The sequence below is a fragment of the Sorex araneus genome, chromosome 6 (genome assembly GCF_027595985.1).
Source record: "Sorex araneus isolate mSorAra2 chromosome 6, mSorAra2.pri, whole genome shotgun sequence".
Classification (NCBI taxonomy): Eukaryota; Metazoa; Chordata; class Mammalia; order Eulipotyphla; family Soricidae; genus Sorex; species Sorex araneus.
Window position 1 is genome coordinate 165,000,325 of NC_073307.1, and position 27,232 is coordinate 165,027,556.

Consider the following 27,232-nt stretch of genomic DNA (forward strand, 5'->3'; position numbering starts at 1 on the left):
AGGAATCGAACCCGGGTCAACTGCAGGCAAGACAAATGTCCTACCCGCTACTTCTAATATTTCTAGCAGTGTGCTTCTGTATGAGCACAGTAAGAGATATATCAAACTTAAAGTTTGATTCTTCCTGAGGACTTCTCACTATATATTCCAGACCACAGTCCTCAGGTCAGGTTAGTCTTCCTAACTCCAGTCCTAATCTCGTCGCGACTTTTGGATCATGACAGCATTTGTCCATGATCATACTCTCAACTTATAGTTGAGTATTGTGGTGCTTTGATATGGCCATTTCAATGCCTGGGTAGCTCACAGCTTGCCCTGGGTCCATTCCGTCCCTTGTCGGGACCCTGCTTTTGGGGTGCTAGGAACTAAGGGCAACTGAGTTGAGAAAGCAGATGCCCAAGAGTAAATATTGGAGTCAATCAGCTCCGAAGTTACAAAGCATAATATTAACTGTCTTCCTGTGTCCATACAGAAAGGACATTGCTTTAAGATAAACTAAGTTCCCTGCAGCAAGGCTAAAAGGACAAACCCAATTTTATTCTATACACACACTCACACACACATACACAGAGTCTCCTGAGCAGTGCTCAGGATGCCTAGACCCCACCCATGTATTCTCAGCGTACTTGTCAGAGATTCCATGTAAGGGACTGAGGATATGGAACTGCTTACTCTGTGATCCTGGGCTTGTTCAGGCCACCCAGGCAGTGCTTGGAAAATTCCAGGACCATGCTTCTCAGTGCTCAGAGGCCTGCAGGGCTGCACCCACTGATGCTCAGGGGTCCATGTTGTGCCAGGGATCAAATCAGGATTGCAACATGCAAGTCATTAATCCCTATACTATTTCTCTTGCCCAGCAATGACTATTTTTTATAATAAATTTATTTATTTTTAATTAATGAATCACCATGAGGGTACAGTTACGGATTTATACACATTTGTGCTTATGCTTTCCTCATACAAAGTTCGGGAACCCATCCCTTCACCAGTGCCCATACTCCACCACCAGTAAACCCAGCATCCCTCCCATCCTCCCCAATCCCATCTCCCCCCACCCCACCCTGTCACTGTGGCAGGGCATTCCCTTCTGTTCTCTCCCTCTAATTAGCTGTTGTGGTTTGCAATAAAGGTGTTGAGTGGCCACTGTGCTCAGTCTCTAGCCCTCATTCAGCCCGCAACTCCCTTCTCCCACATGGCCTTCGACTACATTATAGTTGGTGATCCCTTCTCTGAGTTGCCCTTTCCCCAGAATGTGAGGCCAGCCTCCAAGCCATGGAGTCAACCTCCTGGTAGTTGTTTCTACAATTCTTGGGTGTTAGTCTCCCACTCTGTTATTCTATATGCCATAGATGAGTGCAATCTTTCTATGTCTGTCTCTCTCTTTCTGACTCATTTTACTTAGCATGAAACTTTTCATGCCGATCCACTTAAATAAAAAATTTATGACCTTTTTTTCTAACAGCTGCATAGTATTCCATTGTATAGATGTACCAAAGTTTCCTCAACCAGTCATCCGTTCTAGGGCATTCGGGTTTTTTCCAGATTCTGGCTATTGTAAACAGTGCTGCGATGAACATACATGTGCAGATGCCATTTCGATTATACTTTTTTGCCTCTCTGGGATATATTCCCAGCAGTGGTATTGCTGGGTCAAATGGGAGCTCAATTTCTAAATTTTTGAGAATCGTCCATATTGTTTTCCAGAAGGGCTGAACCAGTTGGCATTCCCACCAGCAGTGTAGAAGGGTCCCTTTCTCCCCACATCCTCTCCAACAGCGGTTGCTTTTGTTCTTTTGGATGTGCGCTAGTCTCTGTGGTGTGAGGTGGTATCTCGTGGTTGTTTTGATCTGCATCTCTCTGATGATTAGTGATGTAGAGCACTTTTTCATGTGCCTTTTGGCCATTCGTATTTCTTGCTTGGTAAAGTTTCTGTTCATTTCTTTGCCCCATTTTTTGATGGGGTTGGATGTTTTCTTCTTGTAGAGTTCAACCAGTGCTTTATATACCATTGATATCAACCCCTTATCTGCTGGGTATTGTGTAAATATCCTTTCCCATTCTGTGGATAATCTTTGTATTCTGGTCACTGTATCTTTTGCGGTGCAGAAGCTTTTTAGTTTAATGTAGTCCCATTTGTTGATCTCTGTTTTTACTAGATTGCTTAGTTCTGTGTCGCCTTTGAAGATACCTAGCAATGAATATTTTTAAAGTACTAATTATTTCTATATGATTTAACATAACTTGCTATTTATTGGGTCTTAAAAATCATATTTTTATGTTTAATGAATTATCAATACCTGTGGATTGATAGAGTACCACAATACCACAATACCACAGCCATGTTCAAGGCCACCCTCTACACATTCGGATGATCCTCACACATGAAGATACCAGCAGAGGAACCCAGGTGTGCGGGACCCGGGGCTAAGATCTCCAAGCCTGCTCGGATTGGGACTGGGCCTTCTCCACCCAGACTCCCCATTTTCCAGTAGCTTGGCAGCCACACCCACGAACTGCTACCGGCGCCGTGGAATCCCACCAATGGCCAACATCCAGAGACTATAAGACCAAGCTCCCGGAACAGAGTGACACAGTCTCTTGCCCCCTGCACCTGGCTGTCTTCACTGGGGCCCCGGGTTGCCTTTCCCGGGGAGGGGATGGGTTGCCTTTCCCTCCCCGACCCAAGCAGAGCCTTGACAGTTGAAGACCTCTGGAACCCAGCCACAGCCATGCTCAAGGCCACTCTCCACATGTTCAGATGAGCCTCATGCTTGAAGGGACCGGCAGAAGAACCCAGGTGTGCGGGACCCCAGGCTAAGATCTCCAAGCCTGCTCAGATTGGGACTGGGCCTTCTCCACCGAGACCCCCCATTTTCCAGTAGCTTGGCAGCCACACCCACAAACTTCCCCCGGCGCCATGTAATCCCACCAACGGCCAACATCCAGAGACTAAGACTAAGCTCCCGGAAGCGCGCACCACAAAGCAGCTGCACGACATCTAATAGCCTTGTTCTCCCTCTTGGAGATCCTGACAAGCTACCGAGAGTATCTTGTCCCCACGGCAGAGCCTGGCAAGCTACCCGTGGCGTATTCGATATGCCAAAAACAGTAACAATAGTTAGGGTCATTCCCCTGACCCTAAAAGAGCCTCCAGTCATTGGCAAAGATGAGTAGGGAGAAGCTGCTAAAATATCAGGGCTGAGTGTAATAGAGACGTTACTGGTACCCGCTCGAGTAAATCAACGAACAACAGGATGACAGTGATACAGTGATACCTGATAGATTGGCACTGTCGTCTCCATTGTATGGTTCTGTAGAAGAATAAGACATTTCTCAAGAGCAGCTGGCCAAAGTCAGGGCCAGAGCGATAGTACAGCGAATAGGGTGCTTACTGTGCATGTGGTCAACCAGGGTTCAATTCTCGGTATCCCATTGGTGTATTTTATTATTTGTTCACAGTAATTTTCTTTCTCTTTGAGAGAATTATGTTTCTTGCTCCACCAGTGTAAGGCTGGGCTTTATAACTTGCTTGTGCATGAACTGTGAGTGGAAGTTAAAGGTGTCACCTCCCATGAGAAGCTTTGCTAGGGGTAGTGCCAGGAGTTTAGTCCAGTGCCTCAGGAGGTTTTGGCATAGCACATGTATTTATTTATTTATTTATTTGTTTGTTTATTTATTATTTTTTTGTGTGAGAATAGGATATCTGAGCGAGAAGATGCTCTTCTAATTTATATTCTACTTGGCTGTGTCTTTTTAGCACTAGCCTGCGGTGCTACAGCCTCTAAATTGATTTTCAGAGTTCTTTGAGGCAATTTGGTATGGTTCAGTTGGTGCTTCCAAGGTGGAGCAAGGGCCAGGTACTCTTTTCTCATCATTTTGTTGATGTGACTCATTCCCAGCTTCTTTTTTTTCTTTCTTTTTTTTTTCTTTTTGGGTCATACCTGGCGATGCACAGGGGTTACTCCTGGCTCTGCACTCAGGAATTACCCCAGGCGGTGCTCAGGGGACCATATGGGATGCTGGGAATCGAACCCGGGTCGGCCGCGTGCACAGCAAATGCCCTACCCGCTGAGCTATTGCTCCAGCCCAATTTCCAGCTTCTTTTATGTTAACATTTTAACACTTTGTAATTATTTTCATAAGTCTTACACGTATTTTGTTACATTCATTCTTAATGTCTGGTAGTTTTGTCGTTTGATTTACACATTTTTTTAAACATTATTAAACTGAGCTCATTAATTTTTAGTTTATTGGTATTATCTTGGATTCTGTACACAGGCAATCTTTGAATTATGAGAGTTTTGTCTTTTCCCTCCTAAGATAAATGAGTTCTTTTTTCTTGTTGTGTTGGATGACATACTAATATTAGAAGAACAGGAATAACATTTGACATCTGTGTCTTGACTTCTCTTAATGGAATTACTCCAAATCCTTTCATTAATGTACTTTTAGTTATTTTCTATTTGGGGGGTGGGGTACTTTCTTCTTGCCAGGTTAAGTAATTTGGTTTCTATTTGTAATTTACCAGTTGTATTAATTATAAATGAATATTATATTTTCTGAAGTGTTTTTATGGGGGTTCCTCCCAAGCAGTGCTTAGGCTTACCCCTGAACCTCAATAACCTGTAAGTCTTGGCAGGGAACTGGGGATTCAATAGAGGAGCCTAAGGATGTAGTGTAGCTCAGGCCGTGCAATGCCAGGATTGCTCAGGCCACCAGGCAATGCTCAGGGGCCTCCAGGACCACCCCCGCCCCTAGCTGTGTGTGGGTGCTCCAGGTCTGTACCTGGTGATCCTCAGACCGTGTAGTGTGACAGGCATTTCTTCTACACTTTCTCTCGGTCTCTCTCTCTGTCTCTGTCTCTCTCTGTCTCTGTCCCTCTGTCTCTCTGTCTCTCTCTCTCTCCGTCCCCCATTCCCCTCTCCCTCCCTCGAGGGATTATTTTTAAAGGGAATTTTTTTGTTATAGGAGTTAAGCCTATTTTGAAAATTGGTAAAATAGAGAAAAGGATCAGACTTCCTGCACAACAAATGTTGACATTTTATTATATTCTTTTCAGACTACACCCCCATGTCTTTTTCATCACAATACAAGCATAATTTCCTACCAAATCCTTTTCACTTAGCAGTAAGCATTTTTCATGTTATGACATAGTATTGCCATTATTTTGATGAATAGATTGTCCATAAGAAGATGTATCATAAATTAGCTATTTTGTATATTAGACCTTGAGGTTTATTCTTCCTCACCACTTCCAATCGTGAATAGCAGTGTATTATAATGGTTAGATGTTCATACTGTACTGTGTGTTCCTTAACTTTTTAAAAATATTTTTAAAATATTTTTTATTGAGGGGCTGGAGCAATAGCACAGCGATAGGGCGTTCGCCTTTCACACGGCCGACCCGTGTTCAATTCCTCCGCCCCTCTTGGAGAGCCTGGCAAGCTACCGAGAGTATCGCACCCACACAGCAGAGCCTGGCAAGCTCCCCGTGGTGTATTGGGTATGCCCAAAACAGTAACAATAAGTCTCACAATGAGAGATGTTACTGGTGCCCGCTTGAACAAATCAATGAGCAATGGGATGACAGTGACAGTGACAGTGATTTTTATTGAGGTACTGTAATTTGCAAAGTTATTCATAGCACCCAACTTTACAATCAGCCATGATGAAATTCCATGTGTACAATTTTCCTGACATCAACCCCATCACCAGTATCAGAGATCACCCCTGCCTGGGCTCTGGGGCAATGTGGGGTGCCAGGGACCAACCCGGATCAGCCGCATTGCAGGGCAAATGCTGTAACCACTATCCTAGCACTCTGGCTCCTGTTCTTTAACTTTGTGTAGTGGAGGTTTGATTCATACTCAGTGATGCTTAGGGTCACTCCCAGCAATGCTTAGGGGACAATGTGGTGCCTAAGACCTAACCAGCGCTGGCTGCATGCAAAACAGATGTCTTAACCCCTCTGGCCTAATACAGTATGTTCTTGAGTAGATTATTTGATCTTTTGAAAATACCAACCTCATAAACCTGTTTTGAGGATTAAGTGAGTTAATATACATAATGTATGTAGCACAGTATCTGGATAGTTCTTAATAATACTAATTAATGTTAATGTCACTGGATGGTTATATGTAATGCATTTAGCTTTTTAGTTAATTAAAAAAAATTGGGACTAATTTCCTGGAGTAGAATTACTTGATCAAAGCCTGTATATTTTTATGACTCTTGAAATCACATTTTAAAAGGTGAGTCATGTAATAATAGTATTTATGTGAAGATATCAATTTCAGTGTACTTTATTAGCACTGATAATTTCAGTTATTCAAAATACTTTAGCCCAATAGACTTTTTTTTTTCCTTTTTGGGTCACACTCGGCGATGCACAGGGGTTACTCCTGGCTCTGCACTTATGAATCACTCCTGGCGGTGCTCAGGGGACCATATGGGATGCTGGGAATTGAACCCAGGTCCGCAGTGTGCAAGGCAAACGCCCTCCCCGCTATACTATCACTCCAGCCCCCCCCAATAGACTTTTAATACCTTTTTATACCTTTAGACTGATACCAATCTCTAATTTCTGAACCAGTTGAGAATTTACGCTTTGGCCAATTTACTAGTTATTGAAATGATCTGTAGTTTTAATTTAAATTTCTTTGAGTCTTTTGGGCAAGTATTTACTCTTTATTAAACTTTATTCTTTTGTTGTTGTGGGGCCATAGCTGGTGGTATTGGGGTGTTGGTGTAGGGGAGGCCTATGACATTGAGGATCAAACTCTCACATGCAGACATGTATCTACCACTGAGTAACAAACTCATCCAAGTACATTTCTTTTTTACAAATATAATTTAAGTTCTAAAACTAATTTTTTGTATTCAAGTTTTATAAAATATGTAAGTATTTATGAATAATGGAACCCTAGTTTTTCACTGTTGAATAAGGAAGTTACATGTATGGAAAGGTGGGAGTCCAAAATATACCCTATATGTTTGGAACTCATGGTTCCACTTGTATAGTATGTATGTATATATGCAACAGTTGGATAAAAAAATATTTGCGTATATTCTAACTTTGTTGAAAGAGCCTAGAAACAGTGAAATTGAGTGACTGCACTGATTTAGTTCTCAAGCCTTTATTTCTGAACTTGCTCTCCTCTTAAAAACCTGTACTTTTTTGGCAAGGTTTTTGCCAAGGTTGCAGAGTTGGGGAGATACAAGATGACCACAGAGATTAGGAAAGGTCTCAGAGATAATAAATAGACTAAAAAGCATAGCCAACTTGAAGGGACTTCCACTGACCAATCACAGGACAATTTGAGATTCAAAATAAACAATGGTAAGGATTATAACTAATGAAAGAAAATAAGAACATATGACTCCATTCAGATATAATAAATAAAAGAAAGGTCCTCTTTATGGAAGACTATCAACCTGTAGAAGGGCTTACAAAATATTCAGTAACTGCTTAACCTCCTGAGTGTAACTTGGATGAGGAGCAGGATATATGAGTCATTTTTATAAATTCATAGATGTTCACTATAAAGTGGGTATGTAAAATACCTCTCCATAAATTATTAATTACAAAGGAAAATTACTTTGTAGTAGAGGAATTTATGAGACACTAAACCATGTCCTAGGGATTTATGGGAAATAAGCTAATGCCTTTATGCCTTCTGATATGCACCGAAGAGCATCTATCCTCACTTTTGTGGTATTTCAGCAAAAACACACATAACCCAAATCTAATTAATGAAAGAGCGATTACCTGAATTGAGGCTTATGTTTTCTGTAAGATAATTGGTCCAATTTCTTTGAAAATGTCAAGACTGGGCTGGATAGATAGCACAGCCAGTAAGACTCTTACTTTGCACGTATCCACATAAGCACAACCTATGGTCTGCAGAACCTAGCCAGGAGTAATCCTGAGCACCATTGGGTGTGGCCCCAAAACAACCAACCAATGCAAATAAATAAAAAGCAGCAAGACAGGAAAGACACAAGAAGTTAGATTCTGGAGGCCAAAAGCTAAATACTAAATATTTAGTACTTATTTAGTACAATCACTGTATCACTGTCATCCTGTTGTTCGCCAATTTACTTGAGCGGGCACCAGTAACATCTCTATTCCTCTCAGCCCTGAGATTTTAGCAGCCTCTCCTTGCTCATCTTTGCCAATGATTGGAGGCTCTTTCAGGGTCAGGGGAATGAGACCTATTGTTACTGTTTTTGGCATATTGAATACTGAATTTTTGAATTGAATTTTGAATATTGAATACGCTACGGGTAGCTTGCCAGGCTCTGCCCGTGCGGGCAGGATACTCTCGGTAGCTTGCCGGGCTCTCCAAAAGATATATATATATATAAATATATATACAAATATATTTATATACATATATGTGTATATATATATTACTCTATGATTTGTTGCCTACAGTCTGAACCCCATCAAATATGGTGTGGTAATTATGGAAAATGGGTAGGAAGTGTCTTATAATGTGTCCTGGAACATGGAGGCGGTTGGGTAGTGGAGGTCGGCTGCCGGGGCTGGGTCCTTTGAGGCGGGGAGGGTTCTCACCCACCCCCCCCTCTGGTGCGCCCCGAGTGAAAACAGCCTGGAGTGGAGCCCCCACACCATGCATGTAGCAGTAACACATGTGCTAGGATAACAGCTCTGTGTGGCAATAACACAAGGGTGAGGACAGCACATGCAAATGCTCGCTTGTTCAGATTAGCTTTATAGACACTGCTCCTAAGGAGCAGCCCACCCCACCCCAGCCTGTTTCTAGGGAGCTTGGCCAGAGGGAGTTTGGGGCAGTTTATGGAACACACGTTGCCAGTGCCCTCTATGTTCCTTATTGAAACAAATAAAATAACTTAAAGAAGAAATGTGGATGTATCAGCTATTCCATAATGGTATGAATCATCTCTTAACATACCATGTCACCTACCATTGCAAGTTACGATGCGAGCTTGCTGGATAATTTATAGACATATCATAATGGGAATTCAGTCTTTCAATGGTCATTAGAACTAGAGATAATATAATACTAAGTTAAACCCTGAACCAGGAGTAAAATAGCTATAAAAGGATATTAGGATACTTGTAGATATTTTAATATGGACTATGAATTAGTTAATGTTATATTTAGGGACTGGATAGTACAGCAGGTAAGGTTCTTGTCTTTTATGCACCTACCCAGATTTAATCCCTAGCATCCCTTAGCACTTCTAGGAGTAATTCCTGAATGCAGAGCCAGGAGTAACCCCTGAGCAACTCTAGGTGTGACCCCAAAACTATGAACAATAAAAGGATAAAATTTCAAAAATAATGTACATATTATATCTAGACTAAATTTTTATGTTGATAATTATAAGGATGTTTTAAGATCTGGAGGCACTGAATTATTTAGGATTACAGGGGTACAATATCTCCAATTCTCAGTTGAGGAAAAATTACACGTACCTACATACAAAGATAGAATTTATCTTAAAGAATGTATGGATTCAGAACCCATTTGCCGCCATACTCATGGCCGCTCTCCACAGGCTTGGATCAGCCTCACCCATGAGTGAATCTGCAGAAAAATCCAGGTACGCAGGACCTGTGACTGAAATCTCCAAGCTCGCTCAGAGCCAGAATGGGCCTACTCCCCCAAGCTCCAAAGTTTACCAGTAGCTTGGCAGCCATACTCACAAACTGCCCCTGGCGCCATATAATCTCATCAACAGCCCTGACTCAGACACTCAGAAATAAAGCTCCCAGAAGAGAGCAACTTAAGGCTCACCCATGAATGAATCTGCTCTATAATCGTATTCTAAATTTTAGAATTCCTGGAGCTACACCACTCTACCCGTGGCGTATTCGATATGCCCAAAACAGTAAGAACAAGTCTCACATTGGAGACGTTACTTGAGCAAATTGATGAACAACAGGACGACAGTGCTACAGTGATATAGTGATACACCACTCTACACCACTGATATACTAAGAGTAGCACACATTTGATTGGGTTTAACAAATATGTTTATAGTCTCTGTATGGCTCCAGGATGAAATACAACAATCTTCACACACTTTTATGGTGGTGGAAAGGTGCAATGATGGTGAGATTGGTGTTTGAGTATTAAATATAATGAATTCTCTTGAAGAACTTTATAAAATTGAACTTTATAAAAATCTGAAAAATTTTGCCTATGTAAAAAAAAAGAATGTGTGGAATATATTGTAAAGAATGTATGGAAGTTCCTAGATATTCCTGAAACTGCTGTTGAAAAGTGAAAAAAAAATGATCCAGACAGTGTTAGAGTGTAGCTCAGTGGACTGAGTGCATGCTTTGGTCACCACATGATTCCCTGAGCACTGCTGGTAGCGAATCCTGAGTACAGAGATGAGAATAGTTTCTGAGCACTGCCAAGCTTGGCTCATACCACCACCACCTCGCCAAAAAAAACCCATAAAATTTAATGCTTGAAGTTGTTTGCAATAACCCAAGTACTCTTTCCTCTCTTTCAGACATTCAGTAACTTTCAATTATGTATGATAAATAGTACATTAATGAAATATTAGATTGTTTTCATAAAGATATCGCACTTGACAATCTTATTGTTAATACACACGAACACCTGTCTGATCCTCATCTTACCAGTATTATGCAATAATATTTAAATTAAAATTTGTTAATTTATTAGCATTTTTTCATTGGGAGGTTATGAAATACTTTGGGGGGCACTCTTGCTGGTGCTCAGGAACCACTGGGGCTATACCTAGTGGTACTTGGGAGACCCTGCAGTTGTGGGGATCATACCCAAGTCCTCACACATGCAAGGCATGTGTTCTACCACTTGAGTCACATTCCTGACTCAACACTTTTTGAAAGAAATTTTTATTATTTATTTTTTGCTTTTTGGGTCACACCCGGCGATGCACAGGGGTCACTCCTGGCTCTGCACTCAGGAATTACCCCTGGCGGTGCTCAGGGGACCATATGGGATGCTGGGAATCGAACCCAGGTCGGCCGCGTGCAAGGCAAACGCCCTACCCGCTGTGCTATCACTCCAGCCCCCAAGAAATTTTTTATTTATTGTAATTGAATCACCAGGAGATACATGGTTACAAAAGTAGTTTGTTCATGATTGGGTTTCAGTCATACAATGTTCCAATACCCAACACTTCACCAGTGTTCATTTCACTCCACCGAAATCCCCAGTTTCCCTCCTGCCATCCACCCCCAGCCCTGCCTCTATGGCAGATTCTCTCTCTCTCTCTCTCTGTCTCTTTGTCTCTCTCTATCTCTGTCTCTCTGTCTCTCTCTCCTATTGGGCAATTTGGTTTACAACACAAGTACTGAAAGTTATCATGTATATCCCTTTACCTCTTTCCAGACTTAATTCTTGTCAAGAGTGTTCATTTCCAGCTATCTTCAGACATTCCTTCTCTGTCCTAACTGCCCTCCTTCCCCTCCCCACTGTCCTAACTGCCCCCTACTCCACTTGTGACAAGCTTCCAACTATGGACCTTCCTGCTGGCCCTTGTTTCTACTGTAGTACTGTCTTTGGATGTTAGTTTTATACTATGTTTCTTACAACCCCAAAATGAGTGCAGTCATTCTATGTCCTTCCCTCTACCCCGACTGACTTCATTCAACTCGATACTCTCCATGTCCATCCATTTATAATAAAAGCGGATTTCATGGCCCAAATTTTCCTGGCTGCTGTGTAATATTCCATTATGTAGATGAACCATATATATATATATATATATTTTTATCCAATCATCTGTTCTTGCTCACTTGGGTTGTTTCCAGATTCTAGCTGTTGTGAATAGTGCTACAATGAACATAAAGAGGCAGATGGCTTTTCTGCATTGTTTTTAGGCCCCTGGGGTATATTTCCAGGAGTGGTATTGCTGGGTCATATGGAAACTCAATTTCTAGTTTTTTGAGGAGCTCCCATATTGTTTTCCAAAAAGGTTGGAGTTGTCAGCATTCCCACCGGCTGACTACTGGTGGGAAATGAGAGTCCCTTTCTCCCTGCATCCTACCAGCACTGATTGTACTTGTTCTTTTTTGATGTATTCCAGTCTCTGTGGCATGAGATTATATCTCGTTGTTGCTTTGATTTGCATCTCCCTCATGATTAGTGATGTAGAGCATTTTTCCATGTGCCTTTTGGCCACCTTCTCTGAAGAAATGAAGTTTCTGTTCATTTCTTCTCCCCACTTTTTGATGGAGTTGTATGTTTTTTTCTTGTAAGGTTCTACCAATGCCTTTATTATATATCTTTGATATTAACCCCTTATCAGATGGGTGTTGGGAAAATATTTTTTTTCATTTCAGGGGTTGTTATTGTAACTTGGTCATCATTTCCTTTGAGGTGCAGAGCTTCTTAGTTTAATGTAGTCCCATTTGTTTATTTTTGTATCCACTTGCTTTGACCCCACACTTTTTGTTCTGTGGCCACACCCAGTGGTGTTCAGGGGTTACTCGCAGCTCTGTGCTTGAAAATTGCTCCCAGTGGGACCACATCGTGTGGGGAATTGAACCCAAGCCCCCAGCATGCAAAGCATGTGCTCAACTATTTGAACTATCTCTCCAGCCCCTAGCACTTTTTGTTTTGAATTTTTTTCTTTTGGGCCACACCCAGCCATGCTGGGTGTTACTCCTGTTTCTGCATTCAGGAACTGCTCCTGCTGGTGCCTGGGGACCGTATGGGATACCAGGATCACAACTGGGTTGGCCATGTGCAAGCAAGTGCCCTACCCACTGTACTATCGCTCCAGACCTCCCACTTTTTCTTTTTAGTTATATCCTCCTTCTCCTTTCTTATTGTTAATACTATTGGGTGACTGAGAATTGCCACATGGCTGACTGGGGTGCTCACCCAATTTCTTTCTTTCTTTCTTTTTTTTTTTTTTGCTTTTCTGTCACACCCAGTGATGCACAGGGGTGACTCCTGGCTCTGCACTCAGGAATTACTCCTGGTGGTGCTCGGGGGACCATATGGGATGTTGGGAATCGAACCCGGGTCAGCCACTTGCAAGGCAAGTACCTTACCCATTATACTATTGCTCTGGCCCGCGCCAACCATATTTTGAATACCTTGTCAGATCTCTTTTCAACCTATCATAGAAGCGTGTGTGTGTGTGTGTGTGTGTGTGTGTGTGTAATTTTTGGTAGAAAATTTGCTTCTCATTTTAATGGGATGTGGGAGTTGGGTACACACAGTGGTTCTCAGGGCCACTCCTGATGCTGAGGAGACCATGTGGTGCCAGAGATCAAACCCAGGGCTTCTGTACACAAAACATACACACTCCAGCCTTTTGAGTCATCTCCACAGCCCCTGCATTTAATTTTCATTCACATTTTTTTTGCTTTTTTTTGGGCCACACCCGGCGATGCTCAGGGGTCACTCCTGGCTCTGCACTCAGGAATCACCCCTGGTGGTGCTCAGAGGACTATATGGGATGCTGGGGATCGAACTCGGGTCGGCCGCGTGCAAGGCAAACGCCCTACCCGCTGTACTATCGCGCCAGTCCCCATTCACATTTTTTAATCAAGTGAAATTTCCCTCTTTTGCTTATGGACTGGTTTGTTTTTATGGTTAGCTATAAGTTCATAGTCTTTTCCCATTTTCCCCTTCAAGATTTTAATTATTTTCTAACTCATAAAAAGACTGTCTTTTATATAGTCACTGTCACTGTCACTATCACTGTCATCCCATTGTTCATCGATTTGCTCGAGCAGGTACCAGTAGTGTCTCCATTGTGAGACTTGTTGTTACTGTTTTTGGTATATCGAATATGCCATGGGTAGCTTGCCAGGCTCTGCTGTGGTTTTATATAGTAAGTACAGTAAACTCTTATATTTGTCAAGTGTTTTTTCCTTTAGTTTGTGAATTTTAATTTTGGTTATGTATATTTTTAGTTTTAAATTAATTTTAGGCTCACAGAAACCTTGCAGAGATAATACAAGAGGCTTCCTGTCACCTCTTTGTCAAAATTTCCCTAACAATTGATGCAGGAGATATAGTACAGTGGATACAGTGCTTATCGCACGTGGCCAACCTGGACTCAATCTCTGGCACCATGTATGGTCCCCAGCCCACAGGAGTGATCCCTCAGCACAGAGCCAGAGGACCTGAACACTGTTGGGTGTGGCCTAGAAAAACAAACAAAAGAGGGGGCTGGAGCAATAGCACAGTGGGGAGGGTGTTTGCCTTGCACGTGGCCAACACAAGTTTGACTCCCAGCATCCCATATTGGTCCCCTGAGCACCGCCAGGAGTAATTCCTGAGGGTAAAGCCAGGAGTAACCCCTGTGCATTGCCGGATGTGACTCAAAAAGCAAAAAAAAAAAAAATAGAAAAGAGTTCCCTACAATTAATATTTTAAATAATGATAGTGCAATTATCAAAGACAATTGGCAAAATATTATTTATTTATTTATTTATTTTTGCTTTTTGGGTCACACCTGGCGAAGCATAGGGGTTACTCCTGGCTCTGCATTCAGGAATCACTCCTGGCGGTGCTCAGGGGACCATATGGGATGCTGGGAATCGAACCTGGGTTGGCCGCATGCAAGGCAAACGCCCTACCCGCTGTGCTATTGCTCCAGCCCCTGGCAAAATATTATTAATTTAACTACTTACATTAAGAATCAACTAGTTTTCCTACTTAGGTTTCTTTTTGTGTTCTGAATACATTCCAGGATCTTAGTTTCTTTTTCTCTTTCTTTTTTTGGGGCCATAACCAGCTGCGCTCAGGGCTTAATGCTCATTCTGTACTAGGGATCACTCTAGCAGGCTCTGGGACCGTTTGGCACATGGGGGATTGAACCCCGCTCAGCTGCATACGAGGCAAGTGCCCTACCTCCTGCTACCCTCTCTACTACTGTCCTGGCCCGCAGGGTCTCGTTTTCTTTTAGTTATTTTATTAATTTCAGTCTGTTGCAGTTCCTCAGTCTTACTTTTATTCAATACCTTGACTCTTTTGAGAAGATGAGATTGGGCCACAGCCATTTGTGATCAGGGCTTACTTCTGGCTCCATGTTCAAGGTTCATTTTTGGCAGTGTTTGAGGGACCATATGCAGGGCTGAGGATTGAATCTAGGTGGGCCTCATGCAATGCAAATGCCTCCCTCTCTACTACCTTAATAGCTTCTTTTTTCTTTTTGGGTCACACCCAGCGATGCTCAGGGGTTATTCCTGGCTCTGCACTCAGGAATTACTCCTGGTGGAGGTTGGGGGACCATATGGGATGCTGGGGATTGAACTCCAGTTGGCCTCACCTACCCACTGTCCAGCCCCGTATAGCTTCAGATCTTAACACGTTTGAAGATTACTTGCCAAATATTTTGTTTGGATTTCAGCTTATTTGATGTTTTATAAACACTAGATTGTGGCTACACATTGTTGGAAAGACTAGCCTTCGGTTCATCAGTGAATTATTGATGTTATATTTTTGGGGGGGTTATGAAGCTTTATTCCACCATGATTCCAACACCAGTCCCACTACCTTTGTCCTTAGTTTCCCACCCCCCCCCCCCGCCCCCAAGTCTGCTCCCTTAGCAGACACCAAATATTTACTGTATTGCTTGCTACAACATGTATCTCGTAATTGTGTTGCTAAAGTCATGGCCTGAGAATTTACTGAACTGTTAGGTGTGAGTTGAGCCTTCTGTGCTATTGTTTTCACGCATTGAGATTAGTGGGATTTTACTTAATTTCCCCATCTAATTTACTGGACTGTCAGTTCTGTGAAGTTAGGAGGTGTTGCATGGCCACATACTTCAGAACTTTGGAGCTGGGCTGATCAGCTGCTGACGTCTCTCTGGCGTCTCTCTGAGGTCAGTCTTGAAGCCGAGCCATTTCTTTGGCAGCAGAGGAGCCAGAGTGGGTGGGTGGAGTGCTGGGCCTCTTGCAGGGTAGGGATTTGGTGCTGCTAAAGTTCCAGAGATCTGGGCCTGGTGATGGCATTTTTCTCAGATCAGTTGTGGAGCTGGGCAGTTTCTTTGATGTTATATCTTTTTTTTTTTTTTTTTGGTTTTTGGGTCACACCTGGCGATGCATAGGGGTTACTCCTGGCTCTTCACTCAGGAATTACCCCTGGCGGTGCTCAGAGGACCATATGGGATGCTGGGATTAGAACCCGGGTCGGCCGCGTGCAAGGCAAACAAACGCCCTACCCGCTGTGCTATCGCTCCAGCCCCAATGTTATATCTTATTATTGGTAATAACCTTGTTAAGTTGCTTTTTGCCAGATTTCTCCATGTTGAGATACCCTATATATTTTTCTATACTATTTAAAAGTATTTGAGATGACATATAGTAAAACTTTGCTTTTTTTCTGTGCTCAGGGCTTACTCCTGATTCTGCACTCAGGGAGCACTCCTGGCAGGGCTTGGGGGAGCATCCAGGTTCTGGGGATCTACCTGGGTCAGCTGTGTGCAAGGCAATTGCCTTACCTGCTTTACTGTCTCCCTGGCCCATCTGCTTTCCCTAAGCTTTAGGTACATCCATGTTACAAATGATAGGGTTTTATAGTTTTAACAAATGAATGGTAAGGGAAAAGTTTTTTCCTAATTTCACAGAAAGGCAGTTGAACTACGAAAAGTGGGTCACCTTAGGTCAGAAATCGGTCATTGGTAAAATTGAACATTGATGCATGACATCCTGGCTCAGTGCCAACTTCATTAAACTTCAGTGTAGCATAACCTTGCTACCACATTATCTTGGGTTTGTGACTGAATTATATTTGAAAAATAAACTAGTAGCAAGAAAAATATTATGTGCTAAGATAGATGGCTAGAACTTGATCCTGGTTCAGCCCAAATTTTTAGATGGCTAAAGATTTACTATGTAGTATTAATGCCTAAAAAGACAAATTTTTAAAAACTTCCTATAATATTTTGGAGATACCTTGTTATTAGATTTTTTAAGTTGAATTATTCTATCATATCAATACTGAATGGGGCTGGAGAGATGGTATGAGTAAGGGTCTTGCTTTGTGTGCTGACTACCTAGGTTTAGGCCCCAGGACTGCATATGGTCCCCCAAGCCCAGCCAGGAGGATCTCTGAGCACAGGCAGGAGTAAGTCCAGAGCGCCACTAGTGTGGCCCCGAAACAAAAATCAACATTGTAAACCTAATTTACAAGGTGGGGTTTTTAGGGGTATCTATTTTTATTCATATTAGTTTCTCCGTTAAAACAGAGAGCAGTGCTCAGGGAGCTCAGGGGCCACGCACCATGATACTCATCCCGGCGGTGAGGGACTGAAGTTTCCATGCTCAGGTTCTGTGATGCAGTGCTGTTAAGGCTCAGTGATACTGCGGGTCACCAGGGCTACCCCAGTGGTGTTTTGTGGTATTTAGGGATAAGTCTGCAATGCAGAGAGGGGGCGCATGGTGCCGGAATCAAACTCCAGACCTCACTCTTTGGGCTAGCTCTTTGGGCTATCTCCTAGGCCTTCATTCCCAATTTTAATAGTAATATGGAAGGGTAAGAAGGGATGGCATTTATAAAATAGGAGATTTGATGGTACCTTTTATGAGGATACAGCTGAGGGTACAGAAAGGAAGAAGAAGGAAGAAGGATGAGACATATTTCGAGTGTAGATGGTCGAGGAGTCATGATTTGTGGAAAGATAATTCTGTGTCAATATATATAAATTCATTGAGTAGTTAAATAAATTGGAAAAAGTTTGCCTTTGTTTGGATTTTGTTTTAGATTACCTCGTTGAAGAACATCTATATTAGGCAAATGCTTGAGAGGATCATTTTTGAATTTTCTGTTCTCAGTTCTAAATTATCTTGCTTACTGGATTTGTGTCTGTTAAATAATGAATTGATCTATTTTAAAATACAAGAATATCAACTAGAGCTATTAAATCTGGAGATTTCAGGCATTGGATATGACCTTGTGGAAAGGAACTGAAAATACAAATTGATTTAGCAAATATAAAAAATTGAAAACATGAGATTGAATGTCTTAACTCCATAACGTAATTCTAAATGATCAAGCAATTTGCTGATACAGTCATTTCCAGTCATACTTTAAATTTTCAGATAATCTTTTCATCAGAGAAAAGCCTTCTTGGCTCATCAGTTTAATAAACAATTCCAGAAACTCTGGTGATTATCCAAACTTCTTATTCGACTTTGTTGCTATTTTTTCTCACATAGAAATGCTATATACACTCCAATCTATACTGCCTGGATTCTCTGCAAAGCTGAATTGGACTTCAGAAGAAATCAGCCATTCTCAGCACACATCAGGGCCAGGATGCCTCCAGATGATTTTTGAGGTAGGTTTTGTGGTATCATGTATTGATTCTTATTTGATTATGTATTGATTCTTATTTTTCTACAAATCTATTAACAGGAAAGAAAAGCCTAGGTACAACCTTATTTGAAACAAAGTAAGGCGTTCATTCCCAAGTTTACATGTACAATTTTCACCTTTAGGACTTTCAAAATACCGATGTTTCTGTCCATTCCAAGAGGCTGATATTCAGTGGGTATGAACTGATCTTCTCCTGTTGCCATTGGAGAAAAAAGAAACACTACAAATTGGTAGCTTAAATAAGATAAATTTGTTTTCTCATATTTCTTGAGACTAGAAGTTTAAGATGAAGGTGTCTTGTCACTCTTGCTTCCAATGGCTTTTCTTGCGGGGGAGAAAGAGAGAGAGGAGAGAGAGAGAGAAAGAGCTCTTTTATCTATCTATCTATCTATCTATCTATCTATCTATCTATCTATGTATCTATCTATCTATCTATCTATCTATCTATCTATTTATATGTGTGGGGTGGGGGTGGAATAGGGACTACCCTGTAGTCCCAGGGATCCACTTTTAGTGATACTTAGCCAGGATGTAGGTTAGATGGTTTGGTGTTTGAGCCACTGATGGGATACTATTTGGGCAAATGATGCTAGAAGTCCCCTGGATAGTACTCACCAGACCCACACCTGGTGGTGCTTGGGTTGGAGGACCATTTAGTGCTGGGGATTTATGCTTTAGTGCAGTAAAGGCATGCCCTTCACACCTTTGAGCTGTCTCCTCTGCCCTTCCTTTTCTTTTTTTTTTAATTTTTGGGTCACACCCAGCGATGCACAGGGGTTACTCCTGGCTCTGTGCTCAGGAATTACTCCTGGCAGTGCTCAGGGGACTATATGTGATGCTGGGAATCGAACCTGGGTCAGCCGCGTGCAAGGCAAATGCCCTACCCGCTGTGCTATCGCTCCAGCCCCCATGCCCTTCCTTTTCTTATAAGGATACTGATCATGTGGGAGAAGCTTCCTCCTCATGCCACCTCTTTTAATCTTCACTGTGTCTTTAAGACTTCAAATGCAGTCACATTAAGTCTTATGAAGTCATATGTCCTGGAGAGGACAAAATTTAGTTCAGAGCAGGTGTGATCTGGGCTCTGGAATTTTTTTTAAATCCCATATGATTCCTGATATGCGTACAAGCTTGAAAATCCCCAACATGAAGCATTGAATTTAGATCTCCTGAAAAAGAATACAAAACAATTCTCTGATCTCTGATCTTTCCTTCCTTTGGCTTAGTGGAGACACAAAGAATTAACATTCTTTAAACTTTCTCCCAGGAAACGCTTGGGAAGCTTTTCTTCATGTTCAAGTAATTGTATGCCCCTTCTAAGAGGAAGTATACAGTACTGAGGCTAAATATTTCTGGCTGTGCCTTATCTTCTTTAGGGGAATGAACAGTAAATAATATGAAGCAATTAGTGGTTAGTGATCTCTGAAACTATTCATGTCAAGTGGCAACTAAAAGTCAATTCTAGTGAACCATGGAAAGCAATTCTAGAAAACTTGATCATGTGTTTTAGCCAGTTTGAACAATAATAATTCTTTTACCTAACATTCTTTATTTTAAAAATGTGTTATTGCTTTTAGGCCATACCCAGCAATGCTCAGGGATCACTCCTGGCAGAACTTTGGGGACCGTATTTGGTGCTGGAGATTAAACCTGGGTCAACTGTGTCCAAGTCTTCTCTCTCTGACCCTAACATTTATATTTTAAACTTCCATCAATTTCATGAAGTAGATAGCACAAGGATCACCATCCCATTTTTTAAAAATTTATTTTTTAATTTAATTTTATTTTTATAAAGTTGTTCACAATAATTTATTAAATTTAATAATTGAACACCAGCCCCACCACCATTACACCTTCCCATCACCATATTTCAAGTGTTTCCACCCTGAACCCCAAACCCTGTCCCTAAAACAGAGCAATACAAAATAACCTTTTTGTATTACTTGTTATGAATAACCTGCTAAAAATCCAAAAATGTTTCTTTAGAGGAAAGTGTGTGAAGATTGTTATATTTCACCCTGAAGCCATTAAGCCCTTCTATAAGAAATTACTAACATGCTGTTAAAGGTTGAGCCTTGTGTGCATATATATATATATGTATGTGTGTGTATATATATATACATATACATATATTCCCCCTGAGATTGGTTGCCTTCTACTTTAAACCCCATCAAATGTGGTGTGCTACTATTGGTATATCAATAGTATAAAGTAGAAATGTGACCACATGCTCCAGAAATTCTAAGATTTAAAATTTTGTTATATAGCAGATTCACTCACATATGAGGCAGCGATTGAGTTCTGGAGGATTTTGGCTGCCTGGGTTCTGTTGGTATGGGGAAGGGAACTCACCTGCCCCCCTCCAGGTTGCCCCAGATGGGACAGTCTGGTACAGAGGCATCTCTGCGACATATCATTCTTTCTATGTTGCTCACTTCCGAGAGCTTTATTTCTGAGTATCTGGATCATGGTTCTGTTAATGAGTCTAGATGGCGCCAGAGGTGGTTCGGGGGTGTGACTGCCAAGTTACTGGAAATACGGGGAGATGGAGGAAGGTTGCCCATTCCCAACTCCATGCAAACCTGGAAATTTAAGTCACAAGTATCACATACCTGTGTTTTTCTGCAGAGTGACTCATGGGTGACTATTCCATTTCATAGAGAAAACGGATTCAGAGAATTTGACTTGCTCTTCCAAGGTCATATGAAAATTAAATGACATAAATAGTATTTGAATCAAAGCAATACATACTCAGTGCTGTTGTAATATTTATTCATTCAGAAACCTGTGTTTGTTTTATCAACCTCACTGTGCTAGATATTGAAGGTACAAAGTCCCAAGACATGTTACTTGATCTTAAGGAGTTTGGAAACTAAAGGAAAATATAAGTAAGTGTAAAAATAGTCCAGTAAACTGAATGTTGTGGTAGCAAAGAGGAGGGACACCAAACCCTAGGGGTCTGTCTAGAGGTTTAATGAGACTGAAAAGCAAATTTTCTGTATGTAAAATATTCAGAGACTTGAAAGAATGACAAATTGTATCAGAGGGGTAAAGTTTCTCTTGCCTTTCTCCCCCCACCCTGCCTTATTACAAAAGCAGTATTTCTTTCAAGAAAATCTGTATGAGTATTAGAGAGAGAGAGAAAGAGAGAGAATCAATATGGTTTAAGGTTGACAACAAAGGTTTGGGAATGGAGATATCCATGGGAAAGCTTTATGAAATGCTTTGGACATGTGATGAAAGATAATCCCAGAAGACTGAGGAAAGCTTCCTTTAAGAGAGGTACTGTTTTGTGTTTATGCTCAAAGCCACTCCTGTTGGGGGCTCATTAAATTGAATAATGTGTTTCAAAAAAGAGTTCGAGTTTTTAAAATTTCATGTAGGGCCAGAGACATAGTACAGTGGGTAAGGTATTTACCCTTGTATGCAGCCCACCTTGATTCAATCCCCGGCATCCCATATAGTCCCCTAAGTACCACCAGGTATAATGGCTGAGCACCTCAGGGTATGGCCCAAACCCAAAAACTTGATTAATTTAATTTTGTGTAAAAAATTCTGGGGCTGGAGCAATAGCACAGCGGGTAGGGCATTTGCCTTGCATGCCGCCAACCCGGGTTCGATTCCCAGCATCCCACATGGTCCCTCGAGCACCACCAGAGGTAATTCCTGAGTCGAAAGCCAGGAGTAACCCCTGTGCATAGCCGGGTGTGACCCAAAAAGCAAAAAAAAAAATTCTTTATAACCAGACCACATCTTCCTCACAGAGCTATTTACTTTTATATTTATTTTTATATAATACTAATAAAATTATAGAAATATACATATACACAAACATGCACCATTATTACATGTTTCTGTTTCTCATCTATTTAAAGGAAATAGAGGTAGAGAGACTCAGCTCTGACGAAGACAGTCATATAAGATCCATTCATGTTTGAAAATAGAAAGTGGGTGTTGGGGGTGTGGTTCAGCAGTCGAATGCCTGCTCTTTGATTCCTGGCACCACAATGAAGAAAACATTTTAAAATGCCAGGGAGATGGCTCAAAGAGCTAGAGCAATGCTTTGCCTGTGGGGGACCAGGTTCAGTACCTTGCACGATGGTTCACATGGGTCTCCTAGCATCTCTGGGAATGACCCCCAAACACCATGCTGGGACAGGCCCCCAAATACCACTGCTATGGCCCAAAAACAAACAAACCAAAAAGCAGAGAGCATCTTTCATATTTTGTCACATAATTAGATTTGCGTTTGAAGGTAAAGGAGGAAATTCAGTAGTAGCTTCTCTTGCTCAGGGCCAGCAGCATCTCCCCCGCCTAACAACGCTTACACAAGTTTCTAACACCCAACTATAAATGGCTATAAAAGGCTTTCTTTATCAGGGTCTCTGTCTCCACCTCTTAATAATTATAAGTACAGTTCAAAAGAAGTTGTTTGCTTTGTGTAAGCTACACGCTTGGTAACAGGATTCTTTACCTTCATAGTCTGGCTTACTTGTGAATCCTTCTTGTGCATTTTATTAGATCGCTTATATATCTAGGTAACAAAACTTTTTACATTGTCATACAAATGATTTATTTGTCTTTCTTTTCTACTGAACTGTAAACTCTTCATATTAGGAATTTAATATTTTCCTTAGACCCAGGTACTTGATAAACCATGTTGTTGTATGAGTGAATAAATAATATACGCCTTAGAAAATAGTGATAAATGTGATTCAGATAGCAGTAGGCACAGAAAATGCTGTGTAATGGAATGTGGGTTATATTAGATCTAGGTTTGCATTCATGTTTCCCACTTACGTGGCTCTGTGGGACCTTAGGCAAATCAGTTAGCTTATTTAGTCTCCTTATCCTCACCCAAGAATTACATTTCTGACATTCATATAAATTGATTGGCATGTAATAAGTAATTATAAAGTGGTACCTCTCAGTGTTATTAATTGTAGTCCCTTTCTGGAAGAACTCTGTTCAAGAAACTCTCTCTTATTTGGTTGCCTTACTGCTAGATATAATTAGTAGTTTCTGTAATACACCCTATAATCACCAAGGTTTCAAATATATGAAGCTGTTCCAAGAAGTTGTTTTGGAAGTGTTAAGAAATGTATTTTTTTAAAAAAGATACCATTGCTTTTATATTATTAAATACTATAGAATAAAAAATTTAAATGAAAGATATGCCTATAACATATGTATGCTGTAGTTACTATTTAATTGCCACTATTTACATGTATGAGTAATTCTTTGCTTGTTTGCAGAATTTTCTAATCATCCATCCATCCATTCATTTGTGCTTTGGGGTTGTTGGTGTGTACTTAGTCTCTTTGTTGTTCTAGGTTGATGAAAATCTCACAACTTTGGTGACAGGTAGTCTGGTTATAAAGAATTTTTTACACAAAATCATTATGGTGCACCCTAAGGTAAGTTGTTCTCTCCAATTCGGTGCTTTAGAGGTCAGATAATTTGCAGAACCAGGATTTGAACAAACGAATCTGGCTCTCAAATCCCTTGTCACTGGTACAGCATCTAGAAAGAATAGTGTAGGTTGAATTTAGGTAAGTAGGAAAACAGTAATGTGAGTTGGGGGCAGAATATGAAAGTCATATTTGGGTGAGGGAATAAAGCATTTGAAATGTTACGTTCTGGAAACAATGTGAAATAACAGGGAGAAAAATCAGTAGTCCTTTTAAGAATAGGGGAAGAGATAGATTTGGGAGAGAAGCAGTCTAATAATTGTGAAATTATTTTCTAATAATTCTTGAAAACTTGGAATTAAAGTATAGGATTCAGTATATTGTTTTTGTTTGCACTGTAGACTGTCGTCCCATTGTTTGTCGATTTGCTCGAGCGGGCACCAGTAACATCTCCATTGTGAGACTTGTTGTTACTGTTTTTGGCATATTGAATACGCCATGGGTAGTTTGGCGGGCGGGATACTCTCAGTAGCTTGCCGGGCTCTCCGAGAGGGACGGAGGAATCAAACCTGGGTCGGCCGTGTGCAAGGCAAACGCTCTACCCGCTGTGCTATTTTATTTGGTCAGGGCACACTTGGAAGCACTCAGGGCCTCCTCTTGGCTTGGTGTTTGGGGAGAGTCGCTCCTGGTAATCTCAAGGGATCAAATCCAGGCTTCCCACATGCAAGGTGGACTCTCTAGCTTATTGAACTACCCACCCCAGGATTTAGTATAATGTATTGAACATTAAGAATTTGAACATGGAGAAGTGTTAATTATTTTAGGGGAAGTGCAAGGGGGGAAAAGGTAATTAAAAATATATTCTCAAAGGGCCAGAGTGATAGTACCTCAGGTAGGATTCCCACCTTACACAAGGATGACCCAGAATCTTTGGCATCCCATATGGACCCTGAGCACTGCCAGGAGTAATTTCTGAGTACAAATCCAGGAGTAACCCCTGAACATCACACAGTTTGGGCCCTACCACACCCAGGGAAAAAAAATACATTCTCCTTTAATAGTTGATTATGGATTTTTTTTCACTTTTGGGCTATACCCAGTGATGCTCAGGGCTTAGTCCTGACTCTGCATTCAGGGATCACTCCAAGTAGTGCTTAAGGGTCTTATGTGGTACCTGGGATCTAACCTGGGTCAGCCACATTTAAGGCAAGAGTCCTATATGTTATACTGTCTCTTTGTCTCTGAATATTGAATTTTTTAAATTCCCTTTCCTGGTTCATCAAGTTCACATCCTATTTGTTTTGCAGATTAGATTTAATTTCAATGTAAATTTGAATGGAATCTTCTCCAAAGAAATCTTTGGGTAAGTTTTTAAATCCATGGGTCTACAGTTTTACGCATTGTCCTGTTTTTCATTCACTGTCCTGTTTTAGTAGCTTCATAGTTGAATTTCTTGATCGAAAGTGACTTTGAAACAAATTTTCTGAGACCCCTTCCCATTTTCATATTTTATAGTATCTTTGAATGAGTAAATAGGTTGGTATATATACATTTCTAACTTTTCCCTTTAACAAAAGTGGCTGAACTTTACGATTGTCATTTCCCCTTGGGAAGTTAGCTAGTGAATTCTGGCTTCCTTTGGAAGTAATAGTAGTCATGGGACAAAATTTGTAATAAATAGGGATTGGCCTTAGGGCCGTTGAGATCTGACTTTGTTCTTCCTTGCTTTGCAGAGCAGAGAATGAGCCTACTTTGAGCCTGCCGGGTGGAGTGGCCCTTGTTGTGAGCGCTCAGCACTATGTGAGGTGAAGGGGAAAGCACGGTGGGCTCTGGCCATGGGGGGAGCGTGGGGAGAGATGGGAAACGTCTCACTCCTCACCAGCGCCAGCTGTCAGTCTCTGTCAAAGTAAAACTTCGAAGTAATACTTTCTTCGTACTGGGAGTGTACTCTTCCTGGCGCTGGGAATTTATTTTGCGGGGGACCTTCCAAGCAGTGCTCAGGGGGCCTGCTGGTCACTCTCGGCAATCCTTGGCCAGCCAGCCTAGATGCTTAGTGCTGGGTTCCAGCGGGCTGGAGCCTCCAGAGCTCTACTGACCCAGGGACCACTGCGGCTGCCCACCTAGTGGTGGTTGGGGGCCAGGCAGTTCCAAGGCTCGAATGCTGGGTCTGGCTCATGCAAGGTTTGCTCCCCTGACCTCAGCGCATCTCTCTGCGCATCTCTCTAGCTGAAAACATACACTTTTTTTTCTGTAGACTTACTTTTAATTCTTTACTTTGGACTGGAAACAAAATCTTCACCTCCGTGTGTGTGTGTGTGTGTGTGTGTGTGTGTGTGGTGGGTTGTGGGCCTGGGGCTTGAACTCAGGGCCTCACACAACTGCTATACTGCTCAGCCACATCCCTGGCCCCACCTCCGATATTTCTTTTTGTTGCTTTGTTTGGGGGCCATATCCAACCATATTCAGGGCCTACCCCTGGCTATGCTATCAGGGATCACTCCTGATGGATTCAGGGGACCATATGGGGTGTTTGGGATCGAACCCAGGTCAGCTGCATATGAGGCAAATGCCCCACCCACTGTACTATCTCTCCATAGCCACTCTCCTGCCCCATATATTTCTTAAGTAATATTATAGTATCATGTAATACATACATGGAGACAGGTCATTATCATAGGTTTACTGACTAAGTTTAGGCCCACGAGCCAGGATTTGTGGGCAGATTTCTCTGGGCAACTGATTAGAAAAAGTATGACTGGTTCATTAATATTTCATTTACATTTAGAAAAGACCTGGTGTGGGGCCGGAGCGATAGCACAGCGGGTAGGGTGTTTGCCTTGCACGCGGCCGACCCGGGTTCGATTCCCGGCATCCCATATGGTCCCCCAAGCACCGCCAGGAGTAATTCCTGAGTGCAAAGCCAGGAGTAACCCCTGAGCATCGCTGGGTGTGACCCATAAAGCAAAAAAAAAAAAAAAATAGAAAAGACCTGGTGTAAACCTTCATAAGAATTTTTTTTTTTTTTTGCTTCATACCTGGCGATGCACAGGGGTTATTACTCCTGACTCTGCACTCAGGAATTACTCCTGGCGGTGCTTGGGATACCGGGACCATATGGGATACCGGGAATCGAACCTGGGTCGGCCGTGTGCAAGGCAAACACCCTACCCACTGTGCTATTGCTCCAACCCTGTCAGCTCTTTTTCATGATTCCTTAGACCTCTTCAGGGTAAGGTGTTGCATATGTGAGGGAAAACAGGTAAGTCCCACTTGGACAGTTTTAGGCCTATTGTGAACCAGGACCCGTCCTGAGCCCCATAATGCTGATGTTGAATGATCTTGGAAACTTTGTTTAGAACCACAGAGGATTTTGGATTTTGTTTTGGTTTTACTTGGGGGCCACACCTGGTGATGCTCAGGGATTACTCCTGGCTCTGCACTCGGGAATTATTCCTGGCAGTGGTGTGGGGGGTGGGAAATCAT

The 27,232-nt window shown here is 41.8% G+C and overlaps 1 protein-coding gene across 1 annotated transcript in view; it reads left to right on the top strand.

Annotated features, from left to right (window-relative positions):
* The window catches only part of C6H11orf80 (chromosome 6 C11orf80 homolog), a 97,254-nt gene that overhangs the window by 27,908 nt on the left and 42,114 nt on the right, over positions 1-27,232 (top strand). The window contains exons 2-5 of the mRNA XM_055143827.1: positions 18,179-18,300; positions 23,672-23,755; positions 25,057-25,112; positions 25,483-25,554. Of these exons, the coding sequence (XP_054999802.1) occupies positions 18,179-18,300; positions 23,672-23,755; positions 25,057-25,112; positions 25,483-25,554 (334 nt within the window). The remainder of the gene's footprint in view (positions 1-18,178; positions 18,301-23,671; positions 23,756-25,056; positions 25,113-25,482; positions 25,555-27,232) is intronic.